Source organism: Diospyros lotus, chromosome 12 (assembly GCF_014633365.1).
Source record: "Diospyros lotus cultivar Yz01 chromosome 12, ASM1463336v1, whole genome shotgun sequence".
Classification (NCBI taxonomy): Eukaryota; Viridiplantae; Streptophyta; class Magnoliopsida; order Ericales; family Ebenaceae; genus Diospyros; species Diospyros lotus.
The window spans coordinates 26,699,936-26,712,835 of NC_068349.1; the positions used below are offsets into that span (position 1 = coordinate 26,699,936).

Consider the following 12,900-nt stretch of genomic DNA (forward strand, 5'->3'; position numbering starts at 1 on the left):
ATTAATTGATGTCACAATCCTTCTTTGTTCGAGTGGCCACTCGGCCGAGTGGATAGCAAAATCACAGAGAAGAACAACAATTGAAGAGCAGGTGCTGCGTGGGCCACGACCATTCTCCCGCAAGCAAGCCCCAAGCAGCCAGAATGCACGCAAGGCTGAAGCAACCGCACGCTCAGCAGCGCCGCAAGAAGCAAAACGCAGCAGGAGGCTCATGCACCAATTAGCAAGGCAGAAGGCAAACGGGCGAGTAACAGCTGGCTTGGGTCCGACTCCAGATCTGGAATGCAAGGGGCTTCCACTACTCGGTCATCGGGCACTGCTTTATTTTCTCCTACAACTTTCTTGATTATTTTTTGCTCTTATGGATTTCGGCTCATTTAAATATGCACTTGACTCATATGTCCATTCATAAATTTTGACTCAAATCTGTCACCTAAATCTGCTTCATATCCAGTGCTGCTGGCTATTTGTAGGGTATCACTTTAGAAAATAATACATTTCAAGGATTCGAAGCAACGGCATCAGTGCAGGATCATTGTTATTGAGCCACTTTGCTTGGTGAATAAGTAATAGATGGAAGAATAAGAATAAAAGACCTTGCTTAATGATAACGGTACGATCACCCAAACGTAGAAGGGTTGGCAATGGTGGCTGCTTAGTGCGTATCGAAAGAAGCCAAATCCAAGTATCTAGCCAGAAATTAGCCAAATCCAACCATCCAACCAAAACGTTTCCTCCTCTGTCTCTCTCTGCTTGCTCTCTCCCCTTCGTCGTTGGAAATCCCGCGTGTGAACACTCCCCCCCCCTCTCTCTCTGTCTGTATATAGACACACACACAAAACACCTAAAGAACAAAACATTAGGGTAAGTTGTCTGAAACCTCTCTACCAATTGCAACCTCCATTCCACTTTGTCCAACAATTCATAATGTCTAAGTTTGGAAGCGTAAATCCCAGACGGATCCGCTCTAATTTCTCCCTCCATCTGCCTATCATCTTCTCAATATCCATGGCTGTGATCGCCGGCGCAGCCGCTACATCCGAAGCTTCTCCGATATGCAGCATGGCGGATTCCGGCCCCGTAGTACCCACAACCGCATTAGTCAGCTTTCTCGAACGCGTCCAAGACACCGCGCTCTACACACTCGGCCAGCACCACTTCGATCCAAAACTCTACGTCGACCTCTCTCTGAAATTCAACCTCTCGACCACAGAAGACGCCTTCAATCGGCTTCCGAGGAGCCAGAACGGATCGGTGCCGTTGAGAGAGTGGGACGGGTTCATGAAGACATACATGAACGGGGCGGAAGAGGATTTGGTGTACGCCGAGCCGCCAGATTTCGCGGCGGAGCCGGAGGGGTTCCTGCCCAAGGTGGCGGAGCCCGCGATGAGGACCTGGGCATTGGAGGTCCACTCGCTTTGGAAGAATTTGAGCCGCCGAGTCGCCGATAGCGTCTACCGGAACCCCGAGCTCCACACCCTGCTGCCGCTGCCTAAGCCCGTCATGATTCCCGGCTCACGCTTCCGGGAGGTTTACTACTGGGACTCTTACTGGGTTATAAGGTCCGTTTGCTGTTAGTTTCTGTTTGGCTTCCAGGATAGTTCAACCGGAAGAAATTAAAGGAAAACAACAATTAATTATGCTCGATGCCCTATTTAATCTTGAGCAATTTGTTTCTCATCCAGAGGGTTGTTGGCTAGCAAAATGTACGAGACTGCGAAAGGGATTGTGACGAATCTGATTTCTCTCATAGATGAATTTGGATATGTTCTGAACGGAGCGAGGGCATATTACACGAACAGGAGGTAATTATTTAATGAAAATTGCTCTCGATCTCATGGAATTGGTCTGGTTATTAGTTCTTGAGGTTGCTTCTGCTTCTGTTTGGATTTCGCAGCCAGCCTCCGTTGCTTAGTTCAATGGTGTATGATATATACCACAAGACGAGTGACTTGGACTTGGTTCGCGAGGCTCTCCCTGCCCTGCTTAAAGAACACGACTTCTGGACTTCAGGTTCTGTTTGCGTCATTCAGAATACCTCTTTAGTTCCAATGAATTCTGCAGCTTAATAATTATATATTAGGCTAAAATTCTTAACGTTTTGGTTAAACTATTTCAGAAATCCATAGCGTAGTAATCCAAGATGCGCAAGGACGGAATCGGACCTTAAGTCGATATCACGCAATGTGGAACAAACCCAGACCAGAATCCTCTACCATTGTAATTAAAACCTTCATGCCTGGTCCTGTCATCTAGTTTAAAATTGGTCGCTTGATTTGAATAGCTTTTTTAACTTAAAAGAGAGAGAGCATGTGATTCTTACATAATATCAGGACAAGGAAACTGCTTCCAAGCTCTTGAATGATTCTGAGAAAGAGCAACTTTACCGTGAACTGGCTTCAGCAGCCGAGTCTGGATGGGATTTCAGTACAAGATGGATGAGGTGGTTAACTTGTTACAATTTCTTTATCTTTAATCAATTTCTAATATTCGGGATTTGAGGCTGCTTCTTTATATATGTTTTGACCCATCGATCATTGTATGATTGATTGATTCTCTTATAGTTGCATCGCAGGAATGCATCTGATCTCACAACATTGGCTACAACTTCAATTCTTCCTGTCGATTTAAATGTCTTCATACTCAAGGTTTCAGTCGAACCATGATGGCAAGTTTCGTCTGAATTCTGAAACTATTGTAATGTTCCTCATATTATAACATGACTCTGGCATCTCGTGTCAGATGGAACTCGACATAGCCTTCTTTGCAAATGTCACTGGAGATAGCGTCACTGCTGAAGAGTTCCTCGAAGCTGCCAAGGAAAGACAACAGGCAATGAACTCTGTTTTCTGGAATGAGGAGATGGGACAATGGCTTGATTACTGGCTCATCAGTAACCATACTACATCCCAGGTGATTCTTAATCTGAAATCTTCTGCGCATCCCTTGGCGAAATTATTAACACTCAACGATATCTATTATTTTTCATTTCTAATTTATTCTTGCCCATGCCTTTAGAATACAAGTTACACGTGGGAAGCCGTGAACCAGAACAAGAATGTATTTGCTTCAAACTTCATTCCTTTGTGGATTGACTTGTTTACTTCAGGTTTGTGATCCAAAATATCCAGACTTTGTTTCTTAGTACTTAATGGAGTCGTTCCTTTTCCTTTATAATGCTTAATTCCTATGGGATAAGCTATATATAATGGAAATAATTACAATATTGTTCAAACATGTAATTAAGATGGCACTCGGGGGGAGAGAGTTGTGCAAAGTTTTCAAAGTTCAGGCCTGCTACGCGCTGTTGGGATCGCAACTTCTTTAACTAACACCGGGCAACAATGGTAAATGTGCCATTTTTAGAGAGATCATTTCTTTCATTATGTGTCGTGTTGGTTAATTAAGGTTTTGTTGCACAGGGACTTTCCAAATGGTTGGGCACCTCTCCAGCACATGATTGTCGAAGGTCTGCTCAAGTATGGATCAAAGGAAGCCAGATCCATGGCAGAAGACATTGCTATAAGGTGGATCCGAACCAACCATGATGCTTACAAGCAATCAGGCGCAATGCATGAGAAGTATGATGTCGAAAAATGTGGAGAGTTTGGAGGTGGCGGGGAATACGTACCTCAGGTAACCCGGCCACCGGGAAACATTTTAATAAGCAGTAGATCGAACCTAGAAACATGGTCATAATTTCTCATATTACTTGGTAAATTCAAGCCTGTTAAGTGGTTTTGTACTGCAATGCAGACAGGCTTTGTCTGGTCGAATGGAGTTGTGTTGTCATTCCTGGAGGATTTGGGGTGGCCTCAAGATCTGGAAGTAGGCTGCCAGTAGAAAAAGGAAATTGAAGAATGCATTAATTCCATACCAGCACATGAAAACAAAAGCCTCACGCCTTGTATGAACTCTTCTTCACGAGCAAAAATAACATTCAAATTAATTGATTCAGTCTCCTTCTCTTGTGATTTGTTAGAATTTTTAACGCTGATCTAGTAGTAGGGGTGTAAATGAGCCAGGGCCAAGCTTCACTTAGCTCAGCTCAGCTCAGCTCAGCTCGACAAATTTTATCACAAACTCCAGTTCGAACTCAAGTTCGAGTTGAGTCTAGAAGCTTGGCTCGAGCTCGAGCTCGATTAGTATAGCCCGAGCTTGAGCTTGGCTTAGGCTAGGCTCGGGCTCGACTCGTCAATTTGATTGACATGCCAAGCTCAAAGTTGAGCTCAGGCTCGAGCGACACCCAACCCAAGCTTGGGCTCGGGCTTGGGTTCAAGCTCGAGCTAAAATTTATTAAAGTTTTATTTAAAAAAAAAACTAATAAATAGATGTATAATAAAAACAAATATCAATCCAATAATCAACAAATATACCTAAATGAACACAATCTGATAATCAACAAAATATAACGTCGACATGATAATTAAATAATAATAATTTTACAAATTACAATAAATATAATATCATTTACCGTATAAAAAGATAATCAAATTACTTGTCTAATTAATTTCAAAATACAAACATAATCAAAATTACAACACAACAAAGATATTTTCAATTCAACTTCAAATTAACTGCTCCAAATATCAACTTGTAATTTGAAATTGTAATACTAATTATCAACAAATATCCCTATTTAATAATTTTTAGTTTTTTACTAGACTAAATACCACTTAGTCGATTAACTTTTTAGTTATTTAAGAACGATGATTATGACATCATATTAACGTGCTCAGCTCGTTAAAAGCTTGTTTAAATTCGTTCGTTAAACTAAGCGAGTGAAATATATAGTTATTTGAGTAAGTATTTTTGATACTCGAGTAAATTATAATTTTACTCAATTAATATTTATTCTTAATTGATTAATGATACAAATATAAAGTTGTCATTTTTATTCAGAATTGTTACTTAGTTAAATGTTATAGTTATTCAACTAATGCATCACTTATCCAATTAACTATTTAGTTATTCAATTAATATTATTTCATCATATATTCAAGTAAGACAAATATATAATCGATTAATCAGTTAAATGTTTAGGTTTTACTTGATTAAAAAAAATCAGTAGAGTACAATATTTATTAGTTGTTATTCAACTAAACATTTTCTTATTCGATTAAAATGATAATTATTCTACTAAACTATAATTAAAATGATAAAATGATAATTAAACATTTTCTCATACATTAATTGATTAAATTTTAAGTCACAACAAATCTTTTTATCAATGCATTCTTATTATGATATTATTATAATAAAGTAAAGTTTGATAATTTTATGTTAAATATATTTTTATAAAATTATAAATAATTTTATTAATGTATTTGTAAACAAACCTATTTACGAGTCAACTCGCGAGCCTCTACTCGAGTCAGCTCACGAGTCTATAATCGAGTTAACTCGCAAGTTAAGGAACCCAACTTTCTTGAATTTAACATCAGTTTGTTTACAAATCGAGATTCAAAATTAGACTCAAACTTGTTTTGTTTACCTTAACGGATGAACTCGGACGAGATTTGTTCGAGTCGAATACCAAACCAAACCCGAACAACTCGACTCATTTGCAGTAGATTAATGCTTTCAAATAGACTTATACAGTTGGAATAGTACCCGTCTGGACAAATGCATTAACACGATAGATATGCTGGAAAGGTTTGGATTTAAATTGGTTTTTTCAGTGCATTTTATTACATAAATTTGATAAACCCACGTCTAGCAGTGCTAGGACTAATGGTTGAGGCTAAATTGCACTCAAATTGGTCCATCTGCCCGCAAATTCTCTGTGGTTTTAGAATAATTTTTGAAGTCTCTATGATTATTATTAAGTAAAATTAAATAATTATGATTATTAGATAATATTAAAAATAAATTTTTCTAATTATTATTATTAAGTTAAATTAAACTCAATTAAACCACAAAATAAAAAAAGAAAGATAAAAAAAAATATAATAAATGAAAAACCATCTCCAATTACAGTACCTAAAACCTCACTATCATCACCACCACCAATGTAAGGCCCATGAAATTTGGGCCATAGGCATTAGTTCTTTTGTTTAGAAACAAGTTGGTGCCACATTGACGTATTTGAAAATTTTCAGAAAATTTTCAAAGAAGTAATCAAAGCCAATATAAAAGCAAAGGGATTCTTTTTGTAATCTTATAAGTAAATGTGTTGTTATCCAGATACAATAATTAAAATTTATTTATTGTGAAAAAATTCAACGAGCAACTAAAAGAACCTAAGGTGTTCTTGCCTTGATTGTGAGACTTGGGAGGGAAGAAAGTCATTCGGGGTGGAGTCGGTCTACTGGCCCAAAAGAGAATCCATTGGACGGGAGAGTTGTGGAGCCAGAGGAACTAGGAATGTTGAGAGATGGTAGGAGATCATTCATCTTATAAGCAAGTTTGCTAGACAGAAAGTAATCAGAGGCACATGAGAATTTCTCCCGCATTGCCCTTTCGATGTTTAAGTCAAATAAGGTCATCATGCAATGTAGAAGTAAGATGCAGCGATGTCGTGTATAGGGAAATGTGATAGATTACATCTTATATTAGTAGATCTTATGTTGATGATCTATCTCTCAAAACTGATAGATTACATCTTTACCTATTAAGTAACATAATTAATTTCTTTATATCATATTAAGGGGGAGTTTTCATTTTCAGGGAGAGTATTTCTCTTTAACTTCTCTATTTGGAATAATACATTTTGCACTTATAAGATCATTTGAAGGTCTGGTTTGTTTTCAATATTGGATCCTTATTTCATATCTACAGTACGATTAAAACTAATGAATAACTTGTTTCTAGTCATATTAGTTTAACAGGGAGCTTAATGTGCTAAAGGAATTTGATGTCAGCATCTCTACGACTCAACTCCTTTTAAATTGTTGGTTGTTATCTCAAAACTCAAATTTTGAATTTTTCTGACTAAGGGGGAGTTTTGTTGCTTAATCTAAAAAATAATCCTTTTTGATTTGTGATAAAAAGGGGGAGATATAAGTATAGTGAAATTGATTTCAAATCATTGATTTTGTCATCATAAAAAGGGGGAGAATTTTATATGAAATCTTAAATCAAGTTATGGAAATACCTTGTCTCAAACAAAAATGAATTTCAAGCCAAAATGAAAATTCATATTCTCCGCAAACAACTTATTTCTTTGACACAATTATTTAATGGAGATTGAAAAAATAAAGTTTTATATTTCTCAAATTGTCTCCGTAAGGAGTTTCAAAATCATTTTTTCGTATTGGAGAAGATAGAACAAAATGTTTTAAAAATTCAAAAAACCAATTGTCGACCAGTTCTAGAGAATTGTCAACCGTTTTGGCGGTAATTAATCCAAGCTGTCGACCGTTCAAAAACAAGCTCTCAAGAGCATACTATTAACCACCTCTGCATCAGCATTTGTCAATCGTTTTCCAAAACTTTTGACCATTTTGTTCCAAGCCGTCGATCGTTGTTTGAATTTTTAAACTAATCTGTCGATCGATTCTATGAATCTGTCAACCGTTCCTATTACAGAGACTTCCAACTAGGGATGACAATTGTAACCGAAACTGTGGGGAACCAAACTAAAACTGAACCGGTTAACATGGTTAAAAATCGTTTGATTGGGTAATGGTTTGGTTTGAGAAAAAATCGAACACTGTTTCAATGAGTATGGTTTGGTTATGGTTTTCACTAAATCCAAACCAAAACCCGAATCGAATGTGTGGGTAACTAAACTAAACTGAATCGAATATACATATATTTAATATATATTTATTTATTTAATATATTATATATACACAATATTTATATATACACAATATATATATTGACTAGTGCATTTTTTACAAGTATTTTAACTAATGCATTACAAATATATAAAATATTTAATATTTATAAAGTAATTAACAAATAAAAATAAAACATAATCTTAAATTATTTTATTTTTATCAATTAAATAATTATATCCAAGAAGTTTGAAGTTAATTTGTAACTTTATACAAGAATAAGGTAATTTTATTAGAGTTTCTCTTTGTTTGTTATGGAGTTATCAAAATTTTTTATGAATGCTATTTGTAAGAGTTTGTTTTTGTTTGTTGATATGGATTAAACTAAAAAAATCATGATTAAAATCAAAACCGAATGATTTGGTTATGGTTTTTAATTTTTAAAATCAATGAGTAATGGTTTGGTTTTGGTTTTAGTAGTTTAAATTTGATTTGGTCATGGTTTTGACAAAAACCGAAACCAAACCGAACCATTGCCAACCCTACTTCCAACGACTAGTTCGTTAAGTACTCAATAGCGGCTATCTACCACCAACAACAATATTTTTGAAATCCCTCATCAAGCACTATAAATAGAGGAGTTATGGATCATTCAAGTTATTCAAGTGATTCTATTACAAGCTTAGAAGTGCCTCATATTTTTGTGCTTAATATTTTTACTCTTTTTTCTCTCAAAAGGCTTTGATTATCATATATACCATTTTTGGCTTAAACCTTGTGTATAGCTTGAGAGGTATTGTAACTAAGAGTGTATACTCTTAGATCTTCTCTTCTTGTATCATTCTCTGTTATCCTAGCTTACATTGTTAGAGGTCCTACTTGCTTGAGTAAGAGGTTTGTATTTTCCTAGCTTGAGGCTAGAGGACTTACTTGAAATCAAGTAGGAGGTTTAGTAGATTGCTTCAAAATCCTTAGTGAGTAGCTAAGAGTGTGGATTAGGCTTTGTTTATACTGAACCACTATAAATTACTTGTATCCTTCTATTGCTTTTTATTTTTTATTTCATTATTCCAATCATCTTTCAAAATCATCCTACATTACACTAAAATCTTATTGTTAAAAAAAAAAAAAAGAGTTCAAGTTTGATCAAATTTTAAAATAACCCAATTCACCCTCCTCTTGGGTTGTGGTGCCATTGCTATACATTTATAACATCTCCTAAAAATAATACTTGAAGTTAAAAAAGAACTTTTTCTTTTGTTGGTATGTAATCTCGAAAGGTAGAATTTGTGACACCAAATAGTTAACTATGTCGACATACCATGGAACAATCTGTACAACCATCAATTGCACATTAGGAAATGCTTCAATGATTTGTAAAACCTACTGTCCATCATCACCATAAGGCTCAATCTGAGATAAGTGATCTGCCACTAAATTTTCAGTACCTTTCTCGTAGAAGTAAAATCCAACGAATCAATTTTAGTTTAGCATCCTTCTATGCAAGCAAGTACTTGAGAGTGGAATGATCTGTATAAACAATCACCTTCGAATCTATCAAATAAGAACAAATTTTTCAAAACCAAAAATAACTGCTAACAACTCTTTTTCAGTAGTAGCATAGTTAAGTTGAGCTTTTGTTAAAGTTCTACTTGCATAATAAATTACATGAAAATTTTATCCTTTCTTTGCCCTAAAACAACCCCTATAGCATAATCACTAGCATCACACATCAATTCAAAATGCAAATTCCAATCTGGTGTGACAATTATAAGTGCTGAAATCAGTTTCTTTTTCAATGTTTCAAAAGCATGCAAGCACTCATGAGAAAAATTAAACGGGGTATCTTTAGTCAAAAGATTGCAAATGGGTTTAATAATTAGAGAAAATCCTTTATAAACTGCCTATAAAATCCTGCATGACTCAAAAAACTTCTCACTCCCTTCACATTAGCTAAAATCCTGCATGACTCAAAAAACTTCTCACTCCCTTCACATTAGCTAGTGGTGGTAGCTTTTTAATGACATCAATTTTGGCTTGATCCATTTCAATCCCTTTGAAGGAAATTTGATGGCCAAGCACTATCCCTGCTTCCACCATAAAATGACATTTCTCCTAGTTTAAGTTTAAATTATCTCCTCCCATCACTGCAAAACCAAAGACAAGTTAGATAAACAATTATCAAAAGAGCTCCCAAAAATCAAGAAGTCATCCATAAAGATTTTGATAAATTTCTCCACCATGTCGAAGAAGATTGACATCATACACCTCTAGAACGTGGCTGGAGCATTACAAAGACCAAAAGGCATCCTCCTATATGCAAAGGTTCCATACGAGCATGTGAATATGGTCTTCTCTTGATCTTCAGGAGCAATTGCAATTTTTCTGGAATACCCATCTAGAAAGTAGTAGTAAGCATATGTCTAGCAAGTCTTTCAAGCATTTTGTCGATGAAAGGTAACGAAAAATGATAATTTTGAGTTGCATCATTGAGTCTTTGATAATCTATGCATACACGCCATCCCGAAACCTTCCTTGTTGGTATAAGTTCATTGTTCTCATTATTTACCACAGCTATTCCAACTTTCTTTGGCACTACTTGCACCAGAGTCACCCATGCACTATCTGAGATTGGATAGATAATCCTAGCATCTAGAAGCTTTAAGAGTTCCTTATGTACTACTTCTTACATTGATGGATTCAATCTTCATTGTGGTTAAACTATAGGCTTCGAACCATCCTCCATTAGAATCTTGTGCATATAAATTGAAGGATTAATCCCCTTGATATTTGAAATTGTCCACCCCAAAGCTAACTTATGGTCTCTTAAAACTCTTAGCAACTTTTCCTTCTCAACATCACTCAAAGACCTATTAATAATAACTGGAAAAGTAAAGTCTTGACCTAAGAAAGCATATCTCAAACTGGATGGCAGCGGTTTAAGCTCAAGTTTGGGTGATTCCTTACTTGAAGATAACATCTTTGAAGTACTCAAATCCTCAAATTTCAATCTAAAAGAAGGATGAACTGATGGTGTAGCTTCCAAATACCTAACACACTCCCTAACCTCTTCACTTTTAGATTCAAATGTTGTTGCATTAGTTAGACAAACCTCAAGTGGAAGCTTTGCAATTCCATCCCTATGGGTCTCGACCACAACTTGATCAATGTCACCAACTTAAAAACAAAAACAAGAGTATATTTCTAAAAGAAAATCCATGGATTTAAAAACATCAAATGTCACTTGCTCATTACCAACCCTCAAAATAAGCTTCCCTTGCTAGACATCAATTAAAGTTCTCCTTGTAGGTAGAAAAGGTCGCCCCAAAATCAAAGGAATTTCCTTATCTTCCTCTAAGTCAAGCACTACAAAATTAGTTCGGAATATAAACTTATCTACCTTCACTAAAATATCTTCAATGACCCTTCTTTGATATTTGATAGACCTGTTCGCCAATTGCAAAGAAACTGTATTAGGCTTTGCTTCTCCAAGAATGAGTTTCCTGAAAACAAAAAATGACATCAGGTTAATACTCGCTCCTAAATCACACAAAGCTTTTTCAAAATAAGAATTTTCAATAGTGTAAGGAATCATAAAACTCCCTGGATCTTTCAACTTAGGAGGCAACTTCTTTTGTAAAATTGTACTACTTTCTTCAATTAGCATCACCATCTCGTGCTCCTCCAACTTCTGCTTGTTTGATAAAATATCCTTAACAAACTTAGCATATTTAGGCATCTTTTCTGAAGCTTTAATAAGAGGAATATTAATATGCAATTGCCTAAAAATACTAAGAAACTTAGAAAATTGACTATCAAGCTTATTCTTTTTAAGTCTTTACGGAAAAGGAATTAGTAGACCATAAAGTGAAGTAGAAACTTTTTCAGATTTATACTCCCTATTGGTTATGATTGGATTTGAATCTCTATTAATCTCCTCATAATTTCCAGCATGGTAGTCGGCCACTTGCTCTTCCAGTTCCTCCAAAACTTGCTTAGATTCCACATGAGTTTCAGCCCTAATTTGCTTGGTACTTGTTGTTTGTGGCTACTCAATTGTCCTTCCATTTCTAAATGTTATGGCTTTGACATGCTCCTTAGGATTGGTCACGGTATTGTTAGGAAAAGTCCCTACTATCCTCTTTACAAGTGTATTAGAAAGATGACCAATCTGAGCCTCAAGGTCGTGAATTGAAGCTGAATTATTTTGGATTACCATCTCGGTCTTTTGCATATATTGCATGAACATCTCTTCAAGAGTTGGCTTCGTTTCTTACTGCAAAAAATTTTGAGGTCATATAACTGCTCCTTGATAGTTATTATTCCAATAAAAATTGTGGTGATTCTTCGAGCCTAAGTTATACATATTTGAAAAAGGATTGTTTTGGCACTGGAAATTAGATACTAATTTTCTTGTTCAGAATTTGGTTAAGCAAAAGAAATCCCCACTTGGCTATCAACACTTGAATGATTCTTGCACAATGATCACAGACAACATTAGTTTGAAGAGCATTAACCTAAATATTACCTAACTATTTAGATAAATTTGCCAATTGTGCTGCTAATGCAGTAATAGAATCAAGCTCAAAAACCTTAGCTGCCTTCCTTGGCATAGTTATCTCTGAAGACCATTAATGATAGTTGCTATATGCTGATTCCTCTAAAAGATCATAGGTTACTTTGTGAGTTTTGCTCATAAGAGCTTCTCCAACTATTGTATCAACCATAGAATGATTTGTAGCTCCCAAACCATTATAGAATGTTTGGACTTGCAGCCATGCTAGAAGTTCATGATGAGAACATTTCTTAGTAAGTCTTTATACCTCTCCCATGCCTCATATAAAGACTCATTCTCAAATTGATTAAATGTTGTAATGTCATTCTTGAGCTTCGTCATCTTTGTTGGAGGGAAATACTTAGCTAAAACGTTTTTGTGCTAATCCTTCCCAAGTTGTGATGACACATGGTGGTAGAGAATTCAACCAAACCTTTGCCTTATCTCTGAGTGAAAAAGGGAAAAGACTCAATCTAATAGCATCATTTATCACTCCATTATTCTTGAAAGTGTCACAAATTTCAAGAAAGTTTGCAATGTGAACATTAGTATCCTTCTATGATAGTCCCCCTAAACTAAATAGTTTGTTAAGTCATTTGAATTATCGTTAGCTTGATCTAA

The 12,900-nt window shown here is 35.7% G+C and overlaps 1 protein-coding gene and 1 non-coding gene across 2 annotated transcripts; both read left to right on the forward strand.

Moving 5' to 3' along the window:
• The first annotated feature begins 598 nt into the window (after window positions 1-598).
• Window positions 599-3,957, forward strand: LOC127786964 (probable trehalase). Its single transcript, XM_052314774.1, has 11 exons — window positions 599-1,562; window positions 1,686-1,805; window positions 1,898-2,013; window positions 2,120-2,220; window positions 2,334-2,443; window positions 2,576-2,648; window positions 2,743-2,913; window positions 3,019-3,109; window positions 3,248-3,347; window positions 3,423-3,636; window positions 3,757-3,957. The coding sequence occupies exons 1-11, from the start codon at window positions 928-930 to the stop codon at window positions 3,841-3,843; spliced, it is 1,818 nt and encodes a 605-aa protein (XP_052170734.1). The 5' UTR covers window positions 599-927; the 3' UTR covers window positions 3,844-3,957.
• An 8,552-nt stretch (window positions 3,958-12,509) lies between these two features.
• On the forward strand, window positions 12,510-12,615 carry LOC127787754 (small nucleolar RNA R71). Its single transcript, XR_008020219.1, has one exon. It is a non-coding gene; the product is annotated as a small nucleolar RNA R71 (small nucleolar RNA).
• The last annotated feature ends 285 nt before the right edge of the window (window positions 12,616-12,900 follow it).

Excerpts from the sequence above, each read along its gene's own strand:
- LOC127786964 (XM_052314774.1), top strand. The coding sequence starts at position 928 with ATGTCTAAGTTTGGAAGCGTAAATCCCAGACGGATCCGCTCTAATTTC. Across the intron at positions 3,348-3,422 it reads ACTAACACCGGGCAACAATG|GGACTTTCCAAATGGTTGGG; the intron begins GTAAATGTGCCA and ends TTTGTTGCACAG. Across the intron at positions 3,637-3,756 it reads GCGGGGAATACGTACCTCAG|ACAGGCTTTGTCTGGTCGAA; the intron begins GTAACCCGGCCA and ends ACTGCAATGCAG.